The 27864-nt window shown below is 45.7% G+C and overlaps 6 protein-coding genes and 1 long non-coding RNA gene across 8 annotated transcripts; 4 read left to right on the forward strand and 3 right to left on the reverse strand.

Moving 5' to 3' along the window:
* The first annotated feature begins 560 nt into the window (after window positions 1–560).
* Window positions 561–6727, forward strand: LOC123511971 (ionotropic receptor 93a-like). Its single transcript, XM_045268080.1, has 15 exons — window positions 561–676; window positions 826–999; window positions 1480–1565; window positions 1690–1784; window positions 1930–2037; window positions 2207–2427; window positions 2599–2730; window positions 3004–3162; window positions 3356–3446; window positions 3609–3909; window positions 4218–4438; window positions 4664–4844; window positions 5674–5773; window positions 5926–6052; window positions 6413–6727. The coding sequence occupies exons 1-15, from the start codon at window positions 561–563 to the stop codon at window positions 6557–6559; spliced, it is 2259 nt and encodes a 752-aa protein (XP_045124015.1). The 3' UTR covers window positions 6560–6727.
* Window positions 6728–8694: 1967 nt separating this feature from the next.
* LOC123512046 lies at window positions 8695–10023 on the forward strand. The gene is made up of 3 exons (XM_045268202.1): window positions 8695–8783; window positions 8915–9031; window positions 9164–10023. The coding sequence occupies exons 1-3, from the start codon at window positions 8754–8756 to the stop codon at window positions 9389–9391; spliced, it is 375 nt and encodes a 124-aa protein (XP_045124137.1). The 5' UTR covers window positions 8695–8753; the 3' UTR covers window positions 9392–10023.
* Window positions 9823–14146, forward strand: LOC123511972 (glutamate receptor ionotropic, delta-2-like). The gene is made up of 10 exons (XM_045268081.1): window positions 9823–9942; window positions 10543–10736; window positions 10919–11009; window positions 11171–11471; window positions 11606–11826; window positions 12207–12387; window positions 12517–12616; window positions 12824–12950; window positions 13598–13711; window positions 14006–14146. Exons 1-9 carry the CDS (start codon window positions 9823–9825, stop codon window positions 13679–13681), a joined length of 1419 nt encoding a protein of 472 aa, XP_045124016.1. The 3' UTR covers window positions 13682–13711; window positions 14006–14146.
* Window positions 13895–15652, reverse strand: LOC123511907. 2 transcript variants are annotated; one of them, XM_045267982.1, is made up of 5 exons: window positions 15422–15652; window positions 15011–15191; window positions 14447–14546; window positions 14228–14354; window positions 13895–14095 (listed from the first exon to the last, which is right to left on the reverse strand). In XM_045267982.1, the coding sequence occupies exons 1-5, from the start codon at window positions 15584–15586 to the stop codon at window positions 14012–14014; spliced, it is 657 nt and encodes a 218-aa protein (XP_045123917.1). In that variant the 5' UTR covers window positions 15587–15652; the 3' UTR covers window positions 13895–14011. The 2 variants fall into 2 exon arrangements, with proteins under 2 accessions (XP_045123917.1, XP_045123916.1); XM_045267981.1 differs by having other exon boundaries at window positions 13895–14354.
* Window positions 15653–15712: 60 nt separating this feature from the next.
* On the reverse strand, window positions 15713–18172 carry LOC123511973. The gene is made up of 7 exons (XM_045268082.1): window positions 18158–18172; window positions 17907–18032; window positions 17375–17620; window positions 17018–17192; window positions 16406–16619; window positions 16207–16297; window positions 15713–16054 (listed from the first exon to the last, which is right to left on the reverse strand). Exons 1-7 carry the CDS (start codon window positions 18170–18172, stop codon window positions 15713–15715), a joined length of 1209 nt encoding a protein of 402 aa, XP_045124017.1.
* Window positions 18173–20856: 2684 nt separating this feature from the next.
* Window positions 20857–22329, reverse strand: LOC123512012. Its single transcript, XR_006677007.1, has 2 exons — window positions 22266–22329; window positions 20857–21416 (listed from the first exon to the last, which is right to left on the reverse strand). It is a non-coding gene; the product is annotated as an uncharacterized LOC123512012 (long non-coding RNA).
* A 1047-nt stretch (window positions 22330–23376) lies between these two features.
* On the forward strand, window positions 23377–27759 carry LOC123511900 (monocarboxylate transporter 11-like). The gene is made up of 4 exons (XM_045267972.1): window positions 23377–23863; window positions 24251–24521; window positions 26837–27028; window positions 27466–27759. The coding sequence occupies exons 1-4, from the start codon at window positions 23654–23656 to the stop codon at window positions 27603–27605; spliced, it is 813 nt and encodes a 270-aa protein (XP_045123907.1). The 5' UTR covers window positions 23377–23653; the 3' UTR covers window positions 27606–27759.
* Window positions 27760–27864: the final 105 nt, after the last annotated feature.

Genomic DNA, 27864 nt, shown 5'->3' on the forward strand with positions numbered 1-27864 from the left:
TGTGTGTGTGTGTGTGTGTGTGTGTGTGTGTGTGTGTGTGTGTGTGTGTGTGTGTGTGTGTGTGCGTGCGTGTGTGTGTGTGTTCACAAAGCAAAACTATGTGCGATGGAGATCAAACATAAATAAATGAGTATCAGAACACACACACACACACACACACACACACACACACACACACACTCACACACTGGGTAAGAGAGGGCGTGGTCAGCTGGTGCTATATGAAGTGTGGGAACAAGGAGCGGGTGCAGTGTCTTCCTGGTGTCGGTGGCGCGTGGAGCTGAGCTTGGTGGGTACATCTATGCACACACTCATTCATATTTCGATCAAAATTAGATGCGACGATTTTCATCTAATTCCACTCAAATATATTGATTTACGTATAAAAAAGAAATCCAGTTATTTGAAATTAGTACGATTTTGTTGCACTGCATTGATCCACCGCTTACAGACGTTGGTATTTATTCAATTCATGGGACACTACCATTAATTTACTGAGTGACAAGGGCGGGACCGATCAATGAATAAGACCTACTTAGAGACAGGGTGACTTGAAGAGCATGGCAAAGATTTTAACACGTCTTTATGAAAGGTATGGGGACAGAGATCGAGTTAGAGACAAACACATGATATTTCTGTACACAAAGAGAAGAGACCACAGCGTGTTTGAGAATTGGCACAGTAATATAATGAGGGTACCCGCATAGCTTGCTTAACCCTTCAGATTGTGAGGGTGACGGTCAGCAAGGTCCAACAAATTTCAAGAGAATGAATTCTTAGTTTCTTTCCATATGACTGCGCTAACTTTTTTTTATACCACGCCAGCAGCACCACAAGGAGCCCTGACCCTCGAGGACGTGTTGTGTGGGAGATGAAGCGGTATCCCTCCCAGCCGACCACACTCTCCGAACGTGGCCAGTTTGTGGTGATGTGGGTGAGGGGCAAGTCCGCACGAACCATCGCACGGGAGACCGGCGTGAGTCCCTCCACAGTCTGCAGGTGGATCAACCGATGGAAGCAAGAAGGGAATGTTGATAATCATAGACCAATGAAATATATCTATGTTGTCTAAGTATCATCAACTAGAGATTTAGTTATCATGTTCACGCATTGAAGTTTCGTGTTTCAAGAAGGCTACAAACTGTCTAGCCAGTTTTGGGCACAGATTGTTATAGTTCGGTTCTCGTCTACCATAAGCTTGCTATGATGAGAACTAGGGAGCTCTACACTTCCAAGTGTCTTAAAGATATTACTGATCTCAAACAAAAGGTTACACATTGGAAGCCATAGAGCAAGATCCAAAATAAATAAATATCTTTACTTGAAAGACTGATATTATTTGTTTTCCATCTACAGTCTCAATTTTCAATGGCATTATGGCCATAACCAGAGAGTTTATGCATAGTGACGTGACACTGAATAGCACAGGTACGCACAGTTGCTGTGGCCAATGTAGTAAAAATGTTGTTGTTGTGACAGCGCCGCTGTCCCGAAGGCAGTCACACTGGTGGTGGTAGCGCTGCTCACCTGCGTAAAGTGGGCACACGCAATATTACTCCTTCCGCGTGAGTAATGACGCCATCTTGCTGCTCCTGTCATTGAAACAATACATTTATATTTAGCATAAATGTGTACATGAAAAATTATCGCATTGATGTTCATTCTAATGCATTCCGTTTTATTCGGCAGACATTAAAGAAATGACGGATTTCCAGTCCGTGGAGTCCATCACGCGACACCTGCCATGTAGACACGCTACGCTGCTGTTGACCGACGGCCGCCAGGTGAGGCGTGGGACTCAGAGAACAAATGAAGGAAATCTGTACATAAGATATGATAAGATAAATATGTAAACACATGATTGATGATCTGTTATTCATAATTAATTGTTTGTTATTTATTGTTTTTCATCCTCCATGCTCCCCTCAGGACGTAGAGGCGGTGAGGGCGCCGCAGGGCGTCACTGTCTTCCAAGTGGAGGGAGACCACCTGTCTGGCAACGCCACGCTGGAGACGATAGTCGACGAAATTCGTCAGGTTGGTCATTTAGAAAAAATAAATAAATAAATAAAAATGAAATAAATGAATAAATCAATAGAAAATAAATCATAAAATAAAACTGAGATCTTTAGTAAACATTCTATTTACCGCATTTACGTATATTTACAATGTTTCGGAGAAAACTTGTAACCCATAACCCTCACAGCTGGGAGCGGCGTGGCACTGCCTGGTGGTGGTGGTGGTGAGTGATGACCCAGCCTTCCTCGCCGCTTTCGCTCACCTGTCACTCAGGCGTCACGCCCTCAGGTGGTCCACGAGGATCCTTGTCCTCACTCGCCTCCCTCTCAGCCACCTTGGCGGCCTGCACGGCCTTCTCTCCAACAGGAACGCCATGTTGCTCCGAGTGCAGGGCACGACAATCAGCAGGTAACTAAGCTATTAACAATACTACGTGCAGGGAGTTTCGCCCAGCACGTGCCAGCCGTGCCGTTAGTGCTGCAGTTTATAAAGATGTCTCATGATTCATTTGTTACAATAAAGTGATAACTTCTGTTGACGTAGCATTCATGCATATTTTCATACACACCAAACCTGTAGTCAGGTCGGGGTGTCGGTGTGGCAGCCGTACAGCGCCCCCACCAGCACGCCCCTGAGGGTGGCCACCTGGACGCCGCACGGGAGGTTGTCTCTCGCCTCCCACGTGTTGCTTTTCCCCGATAAGTTCTCAGTGTGTGTAGAGCGTTCATCACTGAACGTGTGATCTTAACAGCAACTGTGTAAATTCTTGATATTTCAACACGAATGGTTAAGATTCTAAATGTGATATATCATCTGTACAGGGTTGTAAAGGAGCCTTCTTTGAGATGGAGGTGTGGTCAGGCTGGTGACTCAGCCCTGCCGTTTCCCTTGCTTAGATAAAAAAAAAAAAAAAAATAGAATGACAGACACTGTGACTGTCTATAAGAAATGCATCATTCAATAGTTTCTTGCACTGGCGCGCAGGTTCAGCTCTGCCCCGACTCTGACGGTGGCCATCGAGGTGTTGCCATACCACAGACTGTCGTGGGTGAACGACGCGGACGCCCCTGGTGGCCGTCGCCTGGAGTTTAAGGGATACGTGGACAACATCGTGAGGCACTTCGCCAAGGCACTCAACTTCACGTCAGTAGCCTGCATCTCATCTCAGCGCACTCGTGCAATGAATGTTGTACAACATCACAAACATTACTTTTTGTGATGTTTGTCTTGCTGCAGTACTGGTCTTTTCATTTTCAGTTAATGCAATACTATAGATAGTATCATATTTCATTATACAGTAAACATTATTCTTTATACTACATATACGATGGTCCAGGCCGCTGTATACACTGTCGCCCGAGAGAACCTTCGGCACCAGGCTGTCTGACGGCTCCTGGACTGGCCTGATCGGCATGGTGGTGCGCCAGGTGAGCCGCGGCGCCTTCACGTGTCTGAGCCTCACACACAGACACACAACCAGTATCACCATGGATTGATAACTAGTTTTTATATATTAGTTTTTACCTTCACTCGCCGCTCACCATTCACTACCACCACCACCACCATTACTGACGGTCGCTCTCACGCAGGAGGCAGACTTCGCGCCTGGCCCCTTCATCATCAGTCCCGTACGGAGAGAGGCGGTGGACCACTCAACAATACTGCGTAATGGAAACCTGAGGATACTGAGCGGCCTGTCACGACTGACCATTGACCCTTGGGGCTTCTTGCTGCCCCTCACGCCCCTGGTGTGGGCAGTCACCCTGGCGGCGCTGCTGGGGGTGCTCTTCGTGCTGCAGCTGTTTCCATCATGCCTGCCTGACAGGTCGCTCCTTCGAGGCGGCTGGTCCGCCAACACCTTCAGCCCTGTGCGCGTCCTCCTGCAGCAAGGTGAGGCCCCGAGGACCGTGTTGAGCCCTCCGGCCAGAGACTGTCTTGCGTCTTGAAGGTTTCTGTGCTCTCGGGGATCACGATCAGGATCAGGATAGATAGAAAAGTAGGAGGGGGGATGTGGGGATAGGGGAAGAATAGGTGGGTGATAAGAAGGGAGGTTTAGTAGGAGAGTAAAGTCGCTGGGGCTTGATCCAGGCGCAAGGTGATGATGTGAAGTGGTGGGCTGGTGAGCTTGTCGTCTTGAGGGAGCAGCAGTAGTGCCCTAATGAAGACTGAAGATTCTGTCTCACTCACTCCCAACGCAGACGTGGTGTGTCCCGCGCAGTGGTGGTTGTGGGAGCGTCTGGTGCTGGGGCTGTGGATGCTGACCACTCTGGTGCTGACCAAGAGCTACTCCGGCAATCTCATGTCCCTGCTGGCTGTTAAGTATCTGCCGCAGCCCTTCCAGACCCTGAGGGACATTCTGGATCATCCGCACGTCGCCATGATAGGACAGAAACATTCTAATTTCGAGCAAAATCTTAGGGTAAGATTTTCTTTACAACAAGATGAGGCCATGAAGCAAAACAGCCACGAATAAGTGGTGAGTTAATTTGATTATTCTTTAACAACGGAGACTCCTGTTGACTAAAACTCAAAATACATACAACTTATTAGTGGAGCGGGTGGTACTCCCTTTGGTTCGAATGCTGCAGTGTACTTTCAACTGGGCCGTCACGCTGTAGTGTTCACACTTGCCCCATTTCTCCAGGACGTCAAGTCAGGCTTGTTCAAGGAAGTGGCAAGTCTGGAGGACGAGGGTCGCCTGGAGTTCCACACACAGTCACAGTACTTGAAGAGTCTGGACAACCTGGTGAGGCGAGGACACCACGTGCTGGTCGATGTGGACCTCAACCTGAGGAGTCTCATTGCTTTGGATTTCTCTCGGGAAGGTATTGCGCTTGTTTTGTCCCAGCTTTTATTTTCGTCTTCGTGTTATCAGCAACAGTAGCCGAGAACCATAAGGCGAAGACCACACCCATTGTTACTAAGTAGTCAGCCTCTCTCTCTCTCTCTCTCTCTCTCTCTCTCTCTCTCTCTCTCTCTCTCTCTCTCTCTCTCTCTCTCTCTCTCTCTCTCTCTCTCTCTCTCTCTCTCTCTCTCTCTCTCTCTCTCTCTCTCTCTCTCTCTCTCTCTCTCTCTCTCTCTCTCTCTCTCTCTCTCTCTCTCTCTCTCTCTCTCTCTCTCTCTCTCTCTCTCTCTCTCTCTCTCTCTCTCTCTCTCTCTCTCTCTCTCTCTCTCTCTCTCTCTCTCTCTCTCTCTCTCTCTCTCTCTCTCTCTCTCTCTCTCTCTCTCTCTCTCTCTCTCTCTCTCTCTCTCTCTCTCTCTCTCTCTCTCTCTCTCTCTCTCTCTCTCTCTCTCTCTCTCTCTCTCTCTCTCTCTCTCTCTCTCTCTCTCTCTCTCTCTCTCTCTCTCTCTCTCTCTCTCTCTCTCTCTCTCTCTCTCTCTCTCTCTCTCTCTCTCTCTCTCTCTCTCTCTCTCTCTCTCTCTCTCTCTCTCTCTCTCTCTCTCTCTCTCTCTCTCTCTCTCTCTCTCTCTCTCTCTCTCTCTCTCTCTCTCTCTCTCTCTCTCTCTCTCTCTCTCTCTCTCTCTCTCTCTCTCTCTCTCTCTCTCTCTCTCTCTCTCTCTCTCTCTCTCTCTCTCTCTCTCTCTCTCTCTCTCTCTCTCTCTCTCTCTCTCTCTCTCTCTCTCTCTCTCTCTCTCTCTCTCTCTCTCTCTCAGGCCAGTGTGATTTCTACATCTCAAGGGACGGCTTCTTGCCACACTCGGCGGTCATGGTTTTCCAGAAGACGAGTGCGCTCACCGAATCCTTCAATAAGAGGTGAGCTGACTCTCTCAGAAACAATTACACAAATTTTGATGATAATTTGATATCATTCAAATTCTATAATAATCATAAATTTCAATACACTTTTACAAGCTATTTTTTGTTATTTCTTGATGAATACTTGTTTCATCTAAATACATTTGCAGACTGCATTCACTTATTGAACAGGGGCTCATATCGTACTGGATGGAGAACGTCCCCAATTTTACAGAGTGTGAAAACGTTCCAAAGAAAATGTTGGTGACCTCTCACATCTCGCTGTCTAACATCTGGGTGAGATACAAAGCCATGCAATATGAGATGGATATCAGAAAAAAAAAAAACGTATATGTACGTGTGTCATGTTCTTATATATATATATATATATATATATATATATATATATATATATATATATATATATATATATATATATATATATATATATATATATATATATATATATATATATATATATATATATATATATATATATATATATATATATATATATATATATATATATATATATATATATATATATATATATATATATATATATATATATATATATATGTGTGTGTGTGTGTGTGTGTGTGTGTGTGTGTGTGTGTGTACATGTAAATTATCCTTCCCTTCTTATCCTTTATCCAGGGAGTGTTTGTAGTGGTGGGCGTGAGTCTGGCTGGCGGACTGCTGGTTTTGTTCGCCGAGGTCATTGTTGGACCCACCACAGAACACTGGCTCATGACTCGTGACATGAACCGAACCACGATGACCACAGCACGGCAGCCATACTGACACCCTCCCACCAGGCCCTGGCATGCTCAGTGCTGCACCACGTGAGACGAAGCTTCACGAACAATTATTGTACAAAAATGTACAAAAATATAACAATTTGACTGCCTGTGGTTTGATTCCGCCAGTGAACATTTTTGTTGCTGCACTGGACTGAATGAGATGCGTAATTATCCTTCGGTAATTCAATCACTATAGTATTAGCTAACTCAAACTCATTTAATCTACAACATCGCTCTGTGTGTATTGTAGTGTTAGGTGACACGGCTGTACCCGGTAGGCAGAGATTGATATGTGTGTGTGTGTGTGTGTGTGTGTGTGTGTGTGTGTGTGTGTGTGTGTGTGTGTGTGTGTGTGTGTGTGTGTGTGTGTGTGTGTGTGTGTGTGTTTGCGCACGCCCCAATACACAAAGGAAAACTATGGACACTAAAGACCATGTGTAAATAAATTAGTATTAAATCACACACACACACACACACACACACACACACACACACCTCAACCCTCCGCGTGCTATATGAAGGAAGAGGAGCAAGGCGCGGCCCGCAGTACAGTCTTGCTTTACTTGGCGCGTGCAGCTGAGCTTGGTGAGTACGTAATACATCTACAGTATTGAGTAGATACACTTTTACTACGTCAGGCAACAGTACCTAAGCACTATTATTGTGTTCACTGGGAGATACTGACTATAGCTTGCTACAGAGTTGAAAGTCGACTACTGTGTATAGATTACATTGATATCTTTATAGTGACATGAAAAATCGAGGGGAAAGTCACAATTTCAACGAGTTTGTCTGAAAGTCGAGAGGACAGAGGTCAGAATAAAAAGAAGGCAAAGTTTTCAGGAACAGAGTAGGGCGAGATGAGGACAATTGGTCTTATAATCATGTAGTCATTGCCCATGAGGAGCGAGCACTCTGATGCAGAGGCAGCGCTGGCACGTCTTGTTGCTTCTAATCATGTGAGGGAAAGCGATTGGGTAATGGGACTGCAGGAGAGAGAGAGAGAGAGAGAGAGAGAGAGAGAGAGAGAGAGAGAGAGAGAGAGAGAGAGAGAGAGAGAGAGAGAGAGAGGTGAGTGGGGAGGGGTTGGCGATGGCTAGATAGTTATAGAGAGTAAACATGTTCCCTAGCAACAAATTCTCCCCATGCAAGGCTTGAGGTGGGCGTGCGCGCCAAGTGTCAGGCGTCAAGGGAGTTTTCTGTACGTACATTGAGTCTGCCACTGCCAGAGTCATGTCGAAGTAAATCACGTGCCAATTCTTCCTTCATGGCTCAGGACAGCGAGGAGATTGTAGGCCGCCAGTATTGAATGAAGGAGCGCGGACGTGTGGCGAGACGATGAAGCGGTACCCGTCGCAGCCCACCACTCTGTCTGAGCGCAGCATGTTTGTCTCCATGTGGATCGGTGGCAAGTCTGCCCGAACCATCGCGCGGGAGACGGGCGTCAGTCCCTCCACAGTGTGTAGGTGGATCAACCGCTGGAAGCAAGAAGGGAATGTTGATAACCACAAACCCTTGAAGATTATCTACGCTGTATAAGCGTCTGTTGTTTGAAGGTTTCTTGGAGGACTGTGCAAACTGCCTCCTTAGTGTCGGGCAGAGGCTGTCAGGAGTTTCTATGTGCGATGTTTTGTTACTCCCTTGCACCACAACATTGTTGGCACAAAGCGTTTGCTGCTAAATAAACTTGTATGTGTGTCAACATGATTGGCAGTTGTAGAGCAAAATCGTTCGGTAAATAAAATCTTGTCTTTGTACGATGTTTTCTATATTTCTTTTCAACCTGTCGTCTTTACTTTTAAAGATTTCATAATCACACTTATCATCATCGTATGTTTCTCCCAATATATGGATGTATGTACTGAGACGAGTAAAACGGACTAAATATAGGCATTGTGGCAGCGTGCGGAGCCGCTATCATGGGGGCAGTGACGCTGGTAGTGGTGGTGGCGGTGGCGGCACTGATCAGCTGCACCCAACGGGCGCAGGCAAAGTTTCTCCCTCCACGTGAGTCATGAGCTGTCTCACTGTTTTGCTGTTTGTAACAGTATACATTTACGTTTAACATTAACTACCGTGAAAACTTATCACTTTGGCGTTCACTCTAAAGCGTTCTATTTTCTCTGACAGACAATAAAAAAAATGACGCGTTCCAATCAGTGGAATCCATCACACGACGCTTGACGTGTGGACACATGACGCTGCTGCTGACTGACGGCCGGCAGGTGAGGAAAATGTTAAATGTCTAAAAGAAGCGAAAGTAAAAAACAAAGACAAAAATATATACAAAACATATGTAGCCACAATCATTGTTCATTATTCATTAATTCGTCTCCATTCTTCGTGCTCCCCTCAGGAGGTAGAGGGGGTGAGGGCGCCGCATGGTGTCACTGTCTTCCAGGTGGAGGGTCACCACCTGGCTGGCAACGCCACACCGCCTCAGCTGGAGACGACGGTTGAGGAAGTTCGGCAGGTTGGCGTCTGTCCGGAGAACACTGAGACATACTCGTACTATCGTGTGTATAAATAGTCTTTTTACTTATTCGTCTAATTTCCGTTTTAATTATATTTTGAAGAAACACTTGTAATCCCATAACTCTCACAGCTGGGAGCGGCGTGGCACTGCCTGGTGGTGGTGGTGGTGAGTGATGACCCAGCCTTCCTCGCCACTTTCGCCCACCTGTCACTCAGGCGTCACGCCCTCAGGTGGTCCACGAGAATCCTTGTCCTCACACGCCTCCCTCTCAGCCATCTTGGCGGCTTGCACGACCTTCTCTCCAACAGGAACGCCATGCTGCTGCAAGTGCAGGAGGGCGAGGAAGCTACCAGGTGACAAAGCTCTCTCCGCCAGCGGCCAACACCAAACTGGTGCTGTACGGTGAAAATGTTGGTGTTGGCTGCCATTATATCTCGTCGTAATGAGTGAAATAAAGGCTTGCTGCAAAGCCTTTAACCGTTTTCATTCCATCACAACAAACATGAGTGTTTCCTTAACACAGATCTGTCAGTCAGGTGGGCGTTTTGGTGTGGCAGCCGTACAGCGCCCCCAGCAGCACGTCCCTTAGGGTGGCCACCTGGATGCCCCGCAGGAAACTGACTCTTACATCAGGAGAATCACTTTTTCCGAACAAGTTTTATGTGTGTGTATAAAACTTCCACTATAAATCAATAAGAGTGCGAAAACAATATAGGAAAATAAAGAAACAAAGAAGAAATAGATCCACTGATGGAATGTGATGAAGAGCCAGTTAGTTCTGGGAAAAGATGGGTACAAATAAAACTCTGGTTATGAGCTCAGAGAACGAGAATGATTTGGGAGATGTAGTTAGCTCTGGTCTGCGTCTAAGAAAACCCTGCACAGAGGACAAAAATAAACCAAATCGGGTATTAAAATGAATTTTTATAAGTGTTAAAAACAGAAGTCCTGATGTAATAAATTTACGTTTGACACTGCTTAGACGTCATCCAGAGTATGCTATGCAGTTCTTGTCTCCATATTACAAGGATAGTGGTTATAGGTCTATTACAGTCGATAGAAAGAAGAGTGACTGGGGATGAACGGTATCTCTTACGAAACAAGACCTAAGGTTTTAACTTTACATTCTTTAGAGATAAGAAGATAATGAATGCACGTGAAATAGGTCTTTAAGGGGTATACGTGATGTAATAAGGGTGACGGAAACAAAGTTCTTAGGATCGGTAATCAAAACAAAACAAGAAATAATGTGTTCGAGGTTGAAAAAAGTTACTTAAGAAAAGATAGGTAGTAATTGGTCCTTAAATAATGATAGATTAATTAAATGCCCTTAATAATAAGTTTGTTAGTGTTGCTTCATTAGGGAACCTTAAAAAAAGATTAGACTGAATTATGCATGAAGATGAGAGGAAGAAATGGTACGCTTCATGCAGGGACTTCCACGCTCATGCCTGATGGCCCTTTGAAGCTTCCCTTATAATTATTATTGGTTTGCTGCATCACAACAGCGCATCATCCTCTGTCTCTGTGTACCGCGGCGCAGGTTCGGCTCATCCCCGACACTTACGGTGGCCATTGAAGTGTTGCCTCACAACAGGATATCATGGGTGGAGGACCCAGACGCACCTGGCGGTCGTCGCTTACTTTATTCGGGTTACGTGGACAACATCGTGAGGCACTTCGCCAAGGCGCTCAACTTCACGTTAGTCTTTGTCTGCTATTGTAAAAATATGTTTCTTCAAGCCACGTACGATTTTGTATTACGGCTGCAGCATATTAGTGCTCCTTTCTGCATATCAACCACTGATATCAATATGGATAATTACATGTCTCATTGTTCAAGAACTTAAATCCTTTGTAATGTTTGTTTATGCGATGGTCCAGGCCACTGTATGCACTGTCGCCCGAGAGAACCTTCGGCACCAGGCTGTCTGACGGCTCCTGGACTGGCCTGATCGGCATGGTGGTGCGCCAGGTGAGCCGCGGCGCCTTTACGTGTCTGAGCCTCACACACAGACACACAACCAGTATCACCATGGATTGATAACTAGTTTTGTATATTAGTTTTTACCTTCACTCGCCGCTCACCACTCACTACCACCACCACCACTATTACTGACGGTCGCTCTCACGCAGGAGGCAGACTTCGCGCCTGGCCCCTTCATCATCAGTCCCGTACGGAGAGAGGCGGTGGACCACTCAACAATACTGCGTAATGGAAACCTGAGGATACTGAGCGGCCTGTCACGACTGACCATTGACCCTTGGGGCTTCTTGCTGCCCCTCACGCCCCTGGTGTGGGCAGTCACCCTGGCGGCGCTGCTGGGGGTGCTCTTCGTGCTGCAGCTGTTTCCATCATGCCTGCCTGACAGGTCGCTCCTTCGGGGCGGCTGGTCCGCCAACACCTTCAGCCCTGTGCGCGTCCTCCTGCAGCAAGGTGAGGCCCCGAGGACCGTGCTGAGCCCTCCGGCCAGAGACTGTCTTGCGTCTTGAAGGTTTCTGTGCTCTCAGGGAGCAGCAGTAGTGCCCTAATGAAGACTGAAGATTCTGTCTCACTCTTTCCCAACGCAGACGTGGTGTGGCCCGCGCAGTGGTGGTTGTGGGAGCGTCTGGTGCTGGGGCTGTGGATGCTGACCACTCTGGTGCTGACCAAGAGCTATTCCGGCAATCTCATGTCCCTGCTGGCTGTTAAGTATCTGCCGCAGCCCTTCCAGACCCTGAGGGACATTCTGGATCATCCGCACGTTGCCATGATAGGACAGAAACATTCTAATTTCGAGCAAAATCTTAGGGTAAGATTCATCTACAGTGAAAATTAATATTCAATATATTATGAACCAGACCGCCGTGGTGCAGTGCCATCCCGCGCATTGGCGGCGGAGTGGCCTCAGGCTCACGGGTTGGAATTCTGGCCACGGTCCGGAGCTAGGAACGGCCCTCGGACCAACAGTTCCTAAATACCATATTCACAGTCCTTCGTTAGGAGCTTAAGAGGTACCGCCCAAACCATACTAGATTAGGCAAACCGGAGGAAGCATTTGATTCCTATGTGAACTTATGCAACAGATGTCACCATTTAACCAGGTTATTCTATTATATGAAAAGAATAAACTTTGAATCCCTCCCAGGTCTATATGGAACAAATCATTCCATCTGTTTCCCATTTTTCCAGGACGTCGAGTCAGGCTTGTTCAAGGAAGTGGCAAGTCTGGAGGACGAGGGTCGCCTGGAGTTCCACACACAGTCACAGTACTTGAAGAGTCTGGACAACCTGGTGAGGCGAGGACACCACGTGCTGGTCGATGTGGACCTCAACCTGAAAAGCCTCATTGGCTTAGACTTCTCTCGGGAAGGTATTGCGTTCATTGTCATTTATTGTATATTCTTACCAGCCGAAGACTATTCTAGCTACACCACAAGCACGCCTGTTTTAGCATTATATTATTAGGTTGTGTGATCTTCCCGATGGTTGTGTCTTTCAGGTCAGTGTGATTTCTACATATCAAGAGACGGCTTCATACCGTATTCCGCTGTTATGATCTTCCAAAAGACGAGTCCACTCACCCACTCGTTCAACAAGAGGTAATGAGACGCACCTTGTCAAATACATAATGTCCGCTAGAATAAGAGACAACAAGTGAGATACTTTTATCTACATTCTTTATTTGACATTTTGTTTATAAATTCATGATATACAGTTTACTAAAAATTCATGCTCTTCTCTCTACTAAGGGATTCTTTTTTAGAATAATCTTATTTTCCAGTTGTTTCATGTGAATAATTTTTCAGGCTACGGTCAGCAATTGAACAGGGGCTCATATCATACTGGATGGAGAACGTTCCCAATTTTACAGAATGTGAAAATGTTCCCAAGAAGATGTTGGTGACCTCTCATATTTCGCTGTCTAACATCTGGGTGAGACACAAAGCCTTGATTATTATTTCTATGTAAGAAGGACACTAGCAAGGGAAAAATGAGACCCACTTGAGTGCCATCGAATGTTGGAACCTCCTTTAATTCATTCAGTATCATGACTAGTTTCCATATCCATTCTCCTTACTATTGGGTGATCTTATACAGCTTCAGAAACTCATGTGAGGGACTAAAATAGTGAAGATTGTGGCCATTAATCTTCTGATCTCCATAGACCCTTCCTAATGTCAACAAAAATGGTCTAATCATACACAAATCTCAAGGTAAAAATGTGTCCCAGTATTGAAGGGGTTAAAAGGGTTGAAGCCATAGGAAGGAGCGGGGTTTAGAAAAATAGACAATGATTCAGAATTTACCAAAAGAAATGACTGACTGAGGATACTAGGTAATGCATTATAGAGATGGAGGAAACAGGTGTGAGAAAATGTACAAAGTTTTGTGCAGCGACGCCTCGGGAGGAAGAGAGGGATGCAGATATAGTGAAAATAGATAGTGGTAGAAGATGGCAAGAGAGGCAACAATGCAGCGATGAGGAGAGGGAAGGGACAATCAGTCAGAAGAAGAGTGTATACTACAGAAGTGAGAGGAGCACAGTTCAACACAGTGCGATTTGTTGTCCCGCGTCTCAGGGAGTGTTTGCAGTGCTCGCCGCGAGTCTGGTGGCCGGGATACTGGTCCTGGTGGTAGAGATGGCCGCCGCACCAGCCAAATAACACTTTACCTATTCATCTCTTCTATGAACGGTAAATATCTTAGGACAGCAGTTCACTCTCTCTCTCTCTCTCTCTCTCTCTCTCTCTCTCTCTCTCTCTCTCTCTCTCTCTCTCTCTCTCTCTCTCTCTCTCTCTGGGCGTGACCATAGCAATACAGTACTTGGATGCGGCTTAAAGATATATAATAAATAAGAGGCAAAGAATCGTGGTAAATAGCAGTAAATAACTTTACTTCCAACACAGCATGAAACAGAAATAATGGCATGCCACAATACAAAATAAAGACTTTGGGACATTATCATTTGATCTAACAATGTCTTTCAGGTGCCTTCAAGTGAGACGGTGTGTCACGATCTCCAGCAAGAGGACCACAGCGCCGGCACCCAAACCGAGACCCAGCAGCACGTACACAATCTGCAACGCACGACTCAGTAGCTCCCGAAGAGACAGCACGGGACAGCAATACAAGTGTGAGGAAGTGTCATTGCCAAATTTTGTCACCAAATGTAAATGACATGAATCCAATAAAGCAAAGACTGTCATTACCCAGATGTGGCTGGAGGAAAACGGTTCATTGTGGACTTTTATTTTTGACGGGCTGTCGCAAATAGTGTAGTTTGGCACGCTCTCCATCCAGTACCTGACGAGTCCTGTCTCGATGAGTGGCAGCACCCTGGCAGGTTACTGGCGTTACTGTATTGTTTGAGTAATGTAAGGTTGGATCTAGACAAGCGAATATAAGGATGTTTTCATATGCTGTCTTACCACTTGTCGATGCTCTGTATTAAAGGGTCCGTCTTGTGGCTTATTAGCGAGGAGGAGTAAGGGAAGAATCCGTCTCTAGATAAATAGAAGTCACATCGGCCTGTTCAGGGAAGGTGTATCATTAATACAAATGAGTTTTGCCTTATCAAGGTCTGAAAAGATCATGTTAATAATCCAGACATCAAACACGGAACTCAATGAAAAGCTGTTCAACGGAATGTTTTACCTTTCACCTTTACACATTTCCCGTTGCAGTTTTGGGTTTTCTTTGTTCTATTCTGTTATGGAACTGATCATAGAAGATTATTATTTTTTTTTTTTGCTGTGACTTTGTTGTCCTTGGCCATTTATGTCGTCTTGCATAAAAATAAACAAATGACTAAACAAAGAGAAGTGTGCGTCCAGCGTCCGCTAATCAATAGTAACCATAAGAAAAACTGGCTTAATGAACAGTTCACACTTCACCTGTTACGCTTCAAACAAAAATTCCACAAAATGTGACACATGTTTGCTGATCACTATAAGTAAGGAACAGGCCGCGGCGCACTGGAGGGTTGCCTGTACCTGTGGCTGAGTAATCTCGCGCTATCAGGTTTGTGATCGTGATGTCAGCGTCGGCGAGCACATGGCGTCCTCTCCTCACGAAGGTGTCGAGGCTCCACGGGAACTGTGGCTGTTTGTGGAACACCATGCGGCCTTCCTTCTCCAGTCTCGCCATCTCGTGAAACACGCCAGACTTGGCGGTCTAGCACAGTAATCATCATAATACTTCACACCTTTCCTACTGAACACTGAACAGTAATGATTATGTATCAACTCGATGGTCAACTACCAAAGTATCAACATGCTAGTTAATGGCTGTACACACAAAGGTGAAAATAATATGCACACGTGCAGAATTTAAAGCTCCTAAGCAAATAAGAACAACACAAGTAAAATATCACAATTCTTTTGTCCAATGCACAAGATGCTAACTCTGATGTATTGCTCGAAGAGCGAAGATTTCTGCCATATGATGGACACACTTCGGTGATCGATGACATCCTGTAGAGACTGGAAGGGCTGCGGCAGATATTTGACAGCCAGCAGGGACATTAGGTTGCCGGAGTAGCTCTTGATCAGCACCAGCGTGGTCAGCATCCATAGCCCCAGCACCAGACGCTCCCACCACCACCACTGCGCTGGCCAATCCACGTCTGCGTTGGGAGTGAGACAAAGTAGTCTTCATTAGGGCACGATTGCTGCTCCCTGAGAGCAAGGAAGCCTTCAAGACGCAAGACATTCCCCGGCAGGAGGGCCCAGCATGGTGCCTGAGGCCTCACCTTGCTGCAGAAGGACGCGCACAGAGCGGAAGTCGGCTCGGCTCATCACTCTGCCGGGCAGAAAAGAGGAAGGCAGCAGCAGAGCAGCGCACACAACTGCCAGTGAGATGAGCGTGGCTGACCACACCAGGGGTGTGAGGGGGAGCAGGAAACCCCACGGGTCTGTCTCTAACTCTCCACGGCCACTAACAATCCTCACTCTTCCAGTCCAGAGGGGCATTGTGAAGTCCACAGCTTCTGCTCGGGTTTGAGATATGGCAATGGGAGCGGCGCCAAGGTCCACTTCCTGAAAAAAGACAAGGCCAGAGGTTCACTGATGTTAACAGGCAGGCGCTGCTTTTCACAGCAGGGCGTGAAAAGCAGAAGGAAGCCCTATGAAACTCTCTTTCCGATTATGAGTACTTCAGTGGACTCGATAAAGCCTGGAGCTGTGCTTACCTCCCTCGCCACAAGGCCCATCATGCCGCTCCACGAGCCATTGGGAAGCTTGGTGCCAAAGCTCCTTCCAGAGGCCAACGTGTACCTGATCCTGAAGAGTGTCTGGTTCGCATCACAAGCAGAACACTGGGCTATATCAAGTATTCAGTCATGGGTGCATAGGTGAGGAGGCGACATTGGCTTGTGTAAAAAGGCTTACGTAAAGTTGAGAGCTCTTGAAAAATATCGAGCAATGTTGTCTAAGGCTCCCTTAACCACGAGTTGCCGCCCCTCGGGAACACTCGAGTCTGCCTCCCACCGCATCGTGTGGTGAGGGATGACCTGGATCGCCAGCAGGAGCTCCGGCCCGTGACTGAATCTGTGCAGGTCCAATGAAAGGAGAGTCAAGCAAAACAACTGTGAACAGACTAGAGCTGAGCACGGAGAGCACAGTGTAGAGTGTAGAGTGACAAACAAGAGAACTTGCGAAAGATGATGACAACTGGAAAGTACCAAGGCCATGTGTTACGTGTCTTTTTATTTATTTTTATATTTATACCATGTGGGCTTTTCACGGGAATTTATGGGCTAAAGGGGGTACTTTCGGGGGGTACCTCCTATCTTAAAGCCCACCAGCTAGGAAACCGTTGACCCGAGTGAGGAAGCCCAACCTACACTCAGACCGTGGACAGGATTCGAACCCGTGCGCTTGGAGACATTGCGGACCCCAAAGCACGCATGGTTCCACTGTACCACGGCGGCCCTTCTAGTATTCTCTTGGTCAATTATCTTAAAAAATGTGAATGACATCAAGGTCTGAGTTACCACTAACTTTTGTACTTCTCAGGGAAGAGAGGCAGAGGCGAGAGGAGGACGAGACCTTTCCGACTGTCCCATGAGGCTACTCTGAAGGGGCGCGTGTCCGGCGCAGAGTAAGGCATCATCATGAACATGCCAACTCTGTCAGCAAGAATTACATTGGCGATGCTTTTCCATGATTTACGGCGTCATCCTCCCAGACATTAAATAAGTCAGCTCTCAAGTATTCATGTAAATTGTTTTAATGTAATCATGAAAGAAAAGTGCTGAAATTTTTTTCGGATTCATCTTGAACTTTTGTAATAAATGGTGCAAAATTATGCCAGTGCAGTGAAGACCGTCACAATATTTTTTTTTTATTTCAAAGAACGAATGTGTGAATAAGAATGAACCTCATGACTTCATCGACGTCTGAGACGAGGAGCAGCATGGCGTTCCTGGTGGAGAGAAAGCCGTGCAGGCCGCCAAGATGGCTAAGAGGAAGGCGAGTGAGGACAAGGATCCTCGTGGACCACCTGAGGGCGTGACGCCTGAGTGACAGGTGGGCGAAGGCGGCGAGGAAGGCTGGGTCATCACTCACCACCACCACCACCAGGCAGTGCCACGCCCTTCCCACCTGTTGGAGAGATTGAGAAATTCTTCTCCAGATCAATACATGAAATTGTCGTAATTTTTTTCTTTTTCTCTTAGTTCTTTTTAGTCATGATAGATGGGTAAATAAATAAATAGATAGATAAATAAATAAATAAATAAATAAATAAATAAATAAATATATATATATATATATATATATATATATATATATATATATATATATATATATATATATATATATAAACACACACACACACACACACACTGTAAATGGTGTGGTTTAAGCGGCAGCGCCGAGAGTGACGCACCCAGTGCACGTGGTCCACGGCTTGGGACAGCCCTGCCTCCGTCACGTTGCCGAAGCCGTCGTGTGCCGCCACCTCCAGCACGATGGCACCGCGCTGGCCACGCGGGCCATGCTTGTCAAGCAGCACCTGGCATCACACACGTCAGATTATGGACAGCTGCGAAGGTGTTTATTACTCTATAAGTGACAGGTGTTAATGCAGCTGTATGTGTGTGTGTGTGTGCTTGTGTGTCTGTATGGGCATACCCTCACCTGTGTGTCAATCATGTTGGTGCCATCAAGCAACAACAAGAGTGTGCAGCGCTGCACCTCCTGCGCCAACACCGCCTCCACACCACACGGTGTCCCCCGATCCTCACACTCATCTGTTGTGTGTGTGTGTGTGTGTGCATATATATATATATATATATATATATATATATATATATATATATATATATATATATATATATATATATATATATATATATATATACAGAAGTAGGAAGGGAGTTCCAGAGTTTACCAGAGAAAGGTATGAAAGACTGAGAGTACTGGTTAACTCTTGCGTTAGAGAGTTGGACAGGATAAGGAAAGTTTTGGGAAGCGAGAACGCAGTAAGAGGGGAGGCATGCAGTTAGCAAGAGCAATAGAGCAGTTAGCGTGAAAATAGCGATAATAGATAGCAAGAGACGCAACATTCCAGCAGTGAGGAAGAGGCTGAAGACAGTTAGTCAGAGGATGGGAGTTCATGAGACAAAAAGCTTTTGATTCCACTCTATCTAATAAAGCTGTGTGAGTGGAACCCCCTAAACATGCGATAAATACTCCATACAAGAAGATAAGGCCATTGTACAGAGTTAGCAATTGGAGGGGTGATAAAAACAGGCGGAGACGCCTCAGAACACCTAACTTCATAGAAGCTGTTTTAGCAAGAGATGAGACGTGAAATTTAGATTATAAGTACGTATAGGATAGGCCGAGGACATTCAGTGTTAAAGAGGGAGACAGTTGAGTGTCGTTGAAGAAGAGGGGATAGTTGTTTGAAAGGTTGTGTTGAGTTGAGAGATGGAGGAATTAAGTTTTTGAGGCATTGAACATTACTAAGTTTTCTCTGCACCAATCAGAAATTTTAGAGAGATCAGAAGTTTGGCGTTCTGAGGCGTCCCTGCGTGACTTGTTGACCTCCTGAAGGGTTGGTCGTCTCTGAAAGGACGTGAAAAGATGTAGGGTGGTATCATCAGCGTAGGAGTGGATAGGGCAAAAAGTTTGGTTAAGAAGATCATTAATGAACAACAGAAAGAGAGTGGGTGACAGAACAGAACCCTGAGGAACACCACTGTTAATAGATTTAGGAGAAGTGGCCGTCTACCACAGCAGCAATAGAACGGTAGGAGAGGAAACTTGAGATAAAGCTACAGAGAGAAGGATAGAAGCCGTAGAAGGGCAGTTTTCAGATTCAAAACTTTGTACTAGATTCTATCAAAAGTTTTTGATATGTTTAACGCGACAGCAAAAGTTTCACCGAAATCTCTAAAAGATGATGACCAATACTCAGTAAGGAACGCCAGAAGATCACCAGTAGAGCTACCTTGTGGGAAGCCATACTGACAATCAGATAAAAGACTGTGAAGTGACAGATGTTTAAGAGTTTTCCTATTGAGGATTGATTCAAAAACTTTAGACAAGCAAGAAATTAAAGCTATAGGAGGGTAGTTTGAGGGATTAGAACGGTCACCCTTTTTAGGAACAGGTTAATTAAAAGTAGGCAAACTTGCAGCATGAAGGAAAGTTAGAAGTCGATAGACAGAATTTGAAGAGTTTGGCCAGGCAAGGTGCAGCAAGCACGGAAGCACTGCAGTATTTGAGAACGACAGGAGGGATTCCATCAGGTTCAACTTCAATGTCATCATAGCGTTATGGACAGCAAATTCGTGTGTGTGTGTGTGTGTGTGTGTGTGTGTGTGTGTGTGTGTGTGTGTGTGTGTGTGTGTGTGTGTGTGTGTGTGCGCGCGCGCGCGCAGCGGGGCTCACCTGCCAGGCGTGGATGGGAGGCAGCTTGAAGAACACTGTGCACCATAACAAATAATATTGCGCGTCTCGCCATCAGGATCAGGTGAGCTACTGGAAGATGAATGACAATCCTGTGTTACAATAACTTAAGGGTCAGGCAGGCCCTCAGGGTTCTGTTCTGTCACCCACTCTCTTTCTATTGTTCATTAATGAACTTCTTAACCAAACTTCTTGCCTTATCCACTCCTACGCTGATGATACCACCCTACATCTTTCCACGTCCTTTCAGAGACGTTCAACCCTTCAGGAAGGCAACAGATCACGCAAGGACGCCACAGAACGCTTGACTATGATCTTTCTAAGATCTCTGATTGGTGTATATAGAGAAAATTTAGTAGTTTTCAATGCTTCAAAAACTCAATTCCTCCATCTATCACCTCGACACAACCTTCTAGACAACTATCCCCTCTTCTTCAATGACACTTAATTTTCTTCCTCTTCCACAATGAATATCCTCAGTCTGTCCGTTACTCATAATCTTAACTGGAACTCCACATCTCATCTCTTGCTAAAACAGCTTCTTTGAAGTTAGGCATTCTGCAGCGTCTCCGCCAGTTTTTCTCGCCCTTCCAACTGCTTACTCTGTACAAGGGCCTTATCCGCCCCTATATGGAGTACTCTTCGCATGTTTGGGGGCGTTTCCACTCACACAGTTTTATTAGATAGGGTGGAATCATTTGCTCCCTAATTTGGATAACCCTTCTTAACTTTTACAGAACCAGCATCAAGTGGGCTTTTTTTCTAACATTGTGTTGCCTTTGGCTGGCCTTCTCTCCTACATAAAAGAAAAAAAAAAAAAACGTTAACGCTGTGGTGCAAGATTTTGTTTTATGCTGACTTTCAGGATACACCACTGCAGGACTCAAGGATATGATATAGGAGTCACCAAGGACAGAACATTTCAATAGCAGCAATGTTTATTACGGATGAAAACGTCATAGAAATCACTGCACATTATGAATATTTGCACATCGGTCTTTCAACCCTTTAGCATCACGTGCCAGAACTCTGCGCCAAATACAGAGCATCTTCACACATTGTTGCCAAAACATCCGCTCGCTACAAGGCTGGGTACTGACTGACCAGCATGCAAATACTGTGCATACTTAGCCGGACTTGGTGGCCGACCTAACTCTAGCTTCCCTTGTGATTATGAATGGATAATCTAAAGGGAGCGGGACATGAACATCGGCTGAACACGTGGCCTTCCTGCTTCCACCTCCTGATCCATCTGTTGACGGTGGAGGGACTGACGCCAATCCTGCGAGCGATGGAGGATGACGACTCTCCTTCAATCCACAGTGCAATGATCGTGATGCGCTCCCACTCCTCCGTAGGTTTGGAGGGGCAACGCGAAACCAAGGGTGTCTCAGGTACATGCTCCGCCTCCCTGGCCGCCACGCTCCCAAAGTAACTAAAGGCACCGTACATAATGCCCGGCTCATTAGCGAAGCAACACCTGTGCAAATCAGACGAGAAGTTAATGGCTGTCTGTAAGTATTGTGAGTGGTGAAGAGTGAGTCTGTCATTAGTCAATCATAGGAGTAACAAAGGCGATATAAAATGAGTTAAATAATAATCCCAAACATGGTTAACTTATTGTCGTTCAGTTAGTTAGAGAATATGGATCGGGAAAGTTACATTAACGGTTTCATTATGGAGCTTAAAAGGAGGATTTGATCAATGTATGGCTGGAGATGACAGTGTTGACAGGTGTGTTAAGTAAGTACAAGGGACTGCCACATGTAGATCTCGTGGTGTGTCGTAACCTCCGTTGTATTCTTATGTTGTATCTTCATTGCTAAGTGGTCGCATTGGGATCTATCAGGTTAAAGTAAATCGACAATAAAATACTGAAATCTCGTGATATTTTACATCTAATTTGATATCGTGATCGTTGTTAATTAAACTGTTCAATATTGTCTTTATCATTACAGGCGCATCAATACTGAAAACGATCAGTACTGTATGACGACATTCCCTTTCTTTTTACTCTATAATGAATCATATTGAGTCAAGTCCAAACATTAACCTTGATCACTGACAATTACACCATCACCATTACTGGCCCCGCATTCCATCACCAGTGAGTTATTGAAACACGCGCTGCTACTTATGTTTTCAAGACGATCTCCGCTACCAACCTGACCGAGTGATTGAGACAAACGACTAAATCCTGAGGGCAAGCACAATGACTCTAGCTTTACGGCAATACAGGGAAGCACAGAACACAATGAACAAGGGCACTAGTGGTCCACTGATGGGACCACTCGAAAACAGTGTTGCGTACTGGAGAGGCAAATGTTACCTTGCTTGTACTCTGCTGGAACGAAAGGCTACAAGAAGGAGAAGGCAGGTGTTGTTGCTCTCACGCTACGAAGCTGCAGACGCCTCTCTCCACACACAACACTTTCTTATATCTGTGTCTCAAAGGTCAGGGGTGGAGCAACATGCACACATGCTACAGTGAACTATAAGGCGATAAGATCGATAATTTCTTGAAAAAATACTGTCTATGGTTATTCTTTTAATTTTTTTTATTTAATTTTTTTTTTAGTTTCTTCATCATTTCAATACTCCAGCCACTTAGTTAAAGGTTACGTCAGATGCCTAGGTTAGCTTAGTTAGTGCAAACACATACCATCAATTGTTTTGACGAGAGCATTTATGAATTAAATGACCTATTTACAATTTCAGTTCTTTTTACATTGATTTGTACTTGTGTAAGTGAATGTGATGGCGAGTGGTGAAAGGTTGGGCCATCACAGCTCAGTGACTAATGACATTATCAGTATTATAACAATTCCAATTACTCTTGCTCTTACTTGATGCATATAGATAAATTCCTTTGGTAATTTGATTTCTGAGAACAATAACTTGAACAAATTAGATTTTGATATAAAATTTGCTAGGTATGTACATTATAATAGGAAAATTTATTCCTATAAAAGAAAGATAATTTTTTACTGTAATTTCATTTTGACAAGAACGGTTGCCTTTAACCCTTCAACCGTTGCCGTTTTGATACTCAGAACACAAAGGATTGGTCTGCCAATGCCAAGACTCGCTGAGACATGGAAGAGGATAAAAGTTTGGTTGTATCTTTCTTAGCGACAAAATTGTCAAGTCTTTACAGCTTAACAAATAGTGTTCAAAAAGTTGCATGTAATTACTAGCGAGAGTATCTGGAAGTGAAAGATTTAAACACAAGCCAAGCACAAGCCATCGTTAGGTCAGCTGTGCTGGAAGGAACATCAAACAGTGACTAGAGCTTCAGATCTGCACTGCATGGCTTCTTGTGCTACCACGAACCCTTGATTCCTGACTCCTGGCGGGGTCGCGTGAGGCAGAGCCGTTCAGCCCGCCACAGCTGCGCCCGCCGCCATGCAGGTGTGGCCCTCGAGCCGGCAAGTGTGCGTGATGCAGTGTTAGAACAGGTCAACATAGGGTGAGAGTGGGAAGACTGCGGCGGCTGGAGGATGAAGGTATAGCGCTCACTTCACCCACCAGTCTATTCATCGGTCTCGCACTGAACAACGCGCTGATCACCACCATGCACGGCGACCAGTGACGCGGAAGTCCACACTAATTGTACACCGAGAGATGACGATGAGTTAAGGGAGTTAGTGTTCCTCTAGTGCGGCTCCGGACGTCTAGTTGTCTTCCTACCCTTCAGTACACTTCCCGTCAAGAAACATGTCTCTCATCACAGAGAATTCTCCCTTGCTTGAGGCGCCTGAGAGGAACTGTACATACGGGCACGGTGACCTGGAGAAACTTGAACACAGAGAGGAGTACAAGAATGCTGAGGATAAACCGCTGCTTGGGGAGGACACTGCAGAGGATGACAGCGCCCCCGACGGAGGCTGGGGCTGGTTGGTGACCCTAGCTGGCTTCGTGATTTGGGTGAGATGAAAATGAACATTACATCTTATCTTTTTCTTTTCAATCTTGTTATCATTTTCTCCATGATTTGTGACACAGAGCTTGTAGATTACCTGTTCCTATAGACATGGTGAGGCAGCAAAGGCAGGATGCATAACCTAACACTTTTCTTCCGTCTTATGCCGTCATGAATATGTAAAAAAATCAATATACTCCCCAACACAAACATCCATAAGCCTTCATCACGTTAGAAAGTTGTCGAGAAAAACCATCAAGCCAAACTCCTTTGATTTATAGCGCCAGGAAGGTGGAAGGTGTCACACAGTTACTTAAAACACACTTCTGTACTTCATGACGCCAGGAAAACCGTCAGAAGACTCCCTCACACACATCCTTTCTCCCGAGCAGCTCCTGAACGGCTCTTGCAGCGCCGTATTCGGGGTGCTCTTCTCTGGCTTCCTCCTGGATCTCGGGGTGTCCTCCTCCACCACCGCCTGGATCCAGAACCTTACCTTCGTGCTCTCCAACTTCTGCTGCTACCTGATGGACCCGCTGGTGGAGGAGTTCGGGTGGCGGCGCGTGGGCCTGGCCATGGGAGTCATGAATGGCTGCGGTCTGGCTCTCTCCGCCTTCGCCAATTCCGCTCATTATCTTTTCTTCTCGTACACCGTAATGGCGGGTGAGTTGTCACGCTGCTCACTAAAGCACTGAACCATTAGCGTAACAGTAAAGCAGTGTTAAGAACAGAGGAACATAAGAAAATGAGGGAAGCTGCGGTAGGCTGTCAGGCCTACAAGTAGTAGTCCCTATATCAGCAAAAGTACTTAATACTTAAATCCATCTATCATCGCAATCCATAAATTTGTGCAATCTTTTAAAGGTCCCTATTGACTCAGCACTAACAACATGATTAGCGATTAGTAAGTCTGTTCCATTCATCAACCACTTTTTTAGAGAACCAGTTCCTCCACATTTCTTTTCTAAACCAGAATTCCTTAAGCTTAAACCCATTATTGCCAATGGTTAGTAAGTCTACACGTGATATTGGAACGTAGAAAGAAGAGAATGCAATAAACTGTCAGGCCTTCACGTGGCAATCCCTGTCTAAAGCTTACTTTTATACACCTATCGTCTGGATCCATGAATTTATGGAGTCCTTAAAATCTCTCTATTGACTCGTTGCTGATAAACTCAATGCTGCGTCCCTTCTAACCATCTCTCCCACTGAAAGAATGTACATGTTTAATTAGCAGGTTTTGTCTCTTCACTAACCGTGCTGGGACTGTACTTATATGGTTTGCGAGTATTGATTTTCATGTCTTTATTTTTTTTCTCGGTCACGCCCGTGTGGTTCGTTAATGACTCAGCAAATAATTATCTTTGCAAGTGTTCATTTATTAGTTAATTAAAACCCACACTGGGTTAGTTTATGTGTAAATTGGCACACATTCCACCGCCTACACTCGCCCACCAAAACTGTAAAAAAAAAATGACGGAATAATATAAATTAAAAGAGTTACTAGATCATGAAAAAATAAATAAATGTTTGGCAGCCGACCAAGTTTTGTTAAGGTATTCTTCAATGCACGTGCGCTTGCCATTACCTTGACACACTCACGAGACGGAATGTGGCTTCTTTAACCATACATATCAGTGAAAATGCTTAATATGGTATCTTTTTCTTATTGAATCAAGATAACTTATCAGTTATCTTATTTACTGAGTAGTCTCAATGAAAAATTTAGAGTAAAGAGACGCTGCAAATAAGGTTTTTTTTCTAAAGACCAGTGCCCCTCCTACATAACAGAAGGCATCGACTACTTCAAACCAACTTTGCCAAACACGGAGCCTTAGTCGCGCACTCTTCCAGGCATCCCCATTGACATCCTGCTGACGCTGACCTTCGCCATCGTCCCACATTACTTCACCACCAAGAGGACCCTCGCCAACAGCCTCATGACCACCGGCTCCTCCTTCAGCATCATGGTCATGCCTGTGGTGGTAACCTTCTTGCTGGACGAGTATGGCTTCAAGCAGGCCACCCTCATCACCGCCGCCTTGTACTTCAACAGCTGCGTGGCGGCCATGGTCTTCCACCCCGTGGAGTGGCACGCCAAGAGACCTCGCCCTTGTACTCGAAGGAAGGTCGAGGTGAAGACTGAAAGCTCGACTCTTAAACGTGTTGCTGTCAACATTAAAGGCAATCTAAGGCTGCTGAGGTCAGCGCGGGTGATCATCATTGGCATGGTGCTCGGGATTAACGTCATGGGGCTTTTCAACTTTTACTACCTCGTGCCCTTTGCGATGAAAGCGGCGGGACACACGGCAGACGAAGTGGGCATGTGTCTGATGGCGGCAGGCATCATGGTGCTCGTCACAAGGTTCTGCCAGCCACTCATCGTGATGTGGGCCAACCTCACTCACCAGACGGCGCTCATGATGGGCTCCACCATCATCGCCACCTCCACTGTCGGTGTGTATCGGTGTGGCCCTCGCTGCGTGACTCGGTGCAGCGGTGGTGCCTCGGTAGGAAGCATCACATCTCGCTGTGGGGTGGCGGGGTACTTGTATCATTTTGATCTGCACAAATGTTTAGATGTGTTTGAGTAATAATGATGAATGTGTGCATTTTATATAAACACTAAAGTGTATCATGTAAGAAATTGTTATGAAGAGAGAAAACTGTAGTCAGGCACATGAAGAACCATTACCGTGTGGTGAGCGTCAACACGTGAGTCAGTGAAATAACATTGGGTCAGGTTTGGTTAGGCATGAATTTCTTGTTATGAGAGACAGTTTTGTTTCAGACTTAAACAGCTTTCTTATATAATGTTGATCACAGCAGTAAGTTCTTGGACAGAGTCTTATCTGCAAATGTGAACTAACAATACTCTCCTAATAATGGAATCTATATAATGATGAATTAGAAACAGCATCTAGTATCCTTAACACTCTTCCTCCCCGGATGTCTGGCGGGCTGGAGGGCGCCGGAAGTCTTCGCCTGGTCAGACACTCTGATACAGAAAATGAGCGCTCTGGGGACGTTCGGCGTGGGCCACGGGTTCTTCTTCACGTCGTACAACCTGGTGATGGTGGAGGTGCTGGGCCTGCCGCTGCTGCAGCCCATGCTCAGTGTGACGGGCCTCTTCAAAAGCTCCTCCTTCCTCATCTTCGGCCCGTTGATCGGTAAAGCTGCTCTACTCGGCGTCTTTCCTTCTCTTATGCTTCTTTACTCCAGGACAGTTTGCTTTCTGCTTCTTCTTTGTCCGGTGTGGCAGTTCAGACAGTGTTTCGAGGGTAATTGTCAAGGAAACAGTTTACTTTTTCATCTTTCTCTTAATATTTGTCTTTCTTACTTCTGCTTCCTCCTAGTGTACAGTTTCTGCAATGTTATCTGCAGATATTAGTAAGAAAATGTAAATGTTAATCGGCATCAGTTTCTGGCTATTGTCACCATACCAAATGCAACATAATAATCTGCATTTCCTTTATTTGTGAGCTTGCAAAAGCGTAATAGTATCAGCTTTCATTCTTCCTCGGAACACTTGAACACCACCAGACGCACCGCACTCCTTTGTCTCTTTTCCTCACTTCATTGTTTACTGCCCCGTCTCACTCCACAGGCCTGGTGAGGGACCTGAGCGGCAGCTTTCCAGTCTGCCTCACGCTGCTGGGCGTCATCGACTTCTTCAGCATCGCCCTATGGATCCTCATTCCTTTTGCCCGAAGGTACGACCTGCGCAGGGAGCAACCGGACGAGTAACCTCCAGCACAGACAAAAGAAGTCTCAGCCAATTCAACGAAAGCGAACATCATCCACACCAAACAACAAGGCCGCGGCAAGACTCAGATACACGCTAATGTTGCAGTTGCCTGAGGAGTTTGTTTGTTGTTTGTTGAATAAAGACTTCTTGTATCTTGTATATTCAGAATGCCGAGGAGAACTGCAGGGTGTAGAGGAATGACCAGCGCGACACAAGTATGAAGGGTGTTTGTGAGGGAGAGTACGTACTGACGAGGAG

The sequence above is a fragment of the Portunus trituberculatus genome, chromosome 32, assembly GCF_017591435.1.
Source record: "Portunus trituberculatus isolate SZX2019 chromosome 32, ASM1759143v1, whole genome shotgun sequence".
Lineage (NCBI taxonomy): Eukaryota > Metazoa > Arthropoda > Malacostraca > Decapoda > Portunidae > Portunus > Portunus trituberculatus.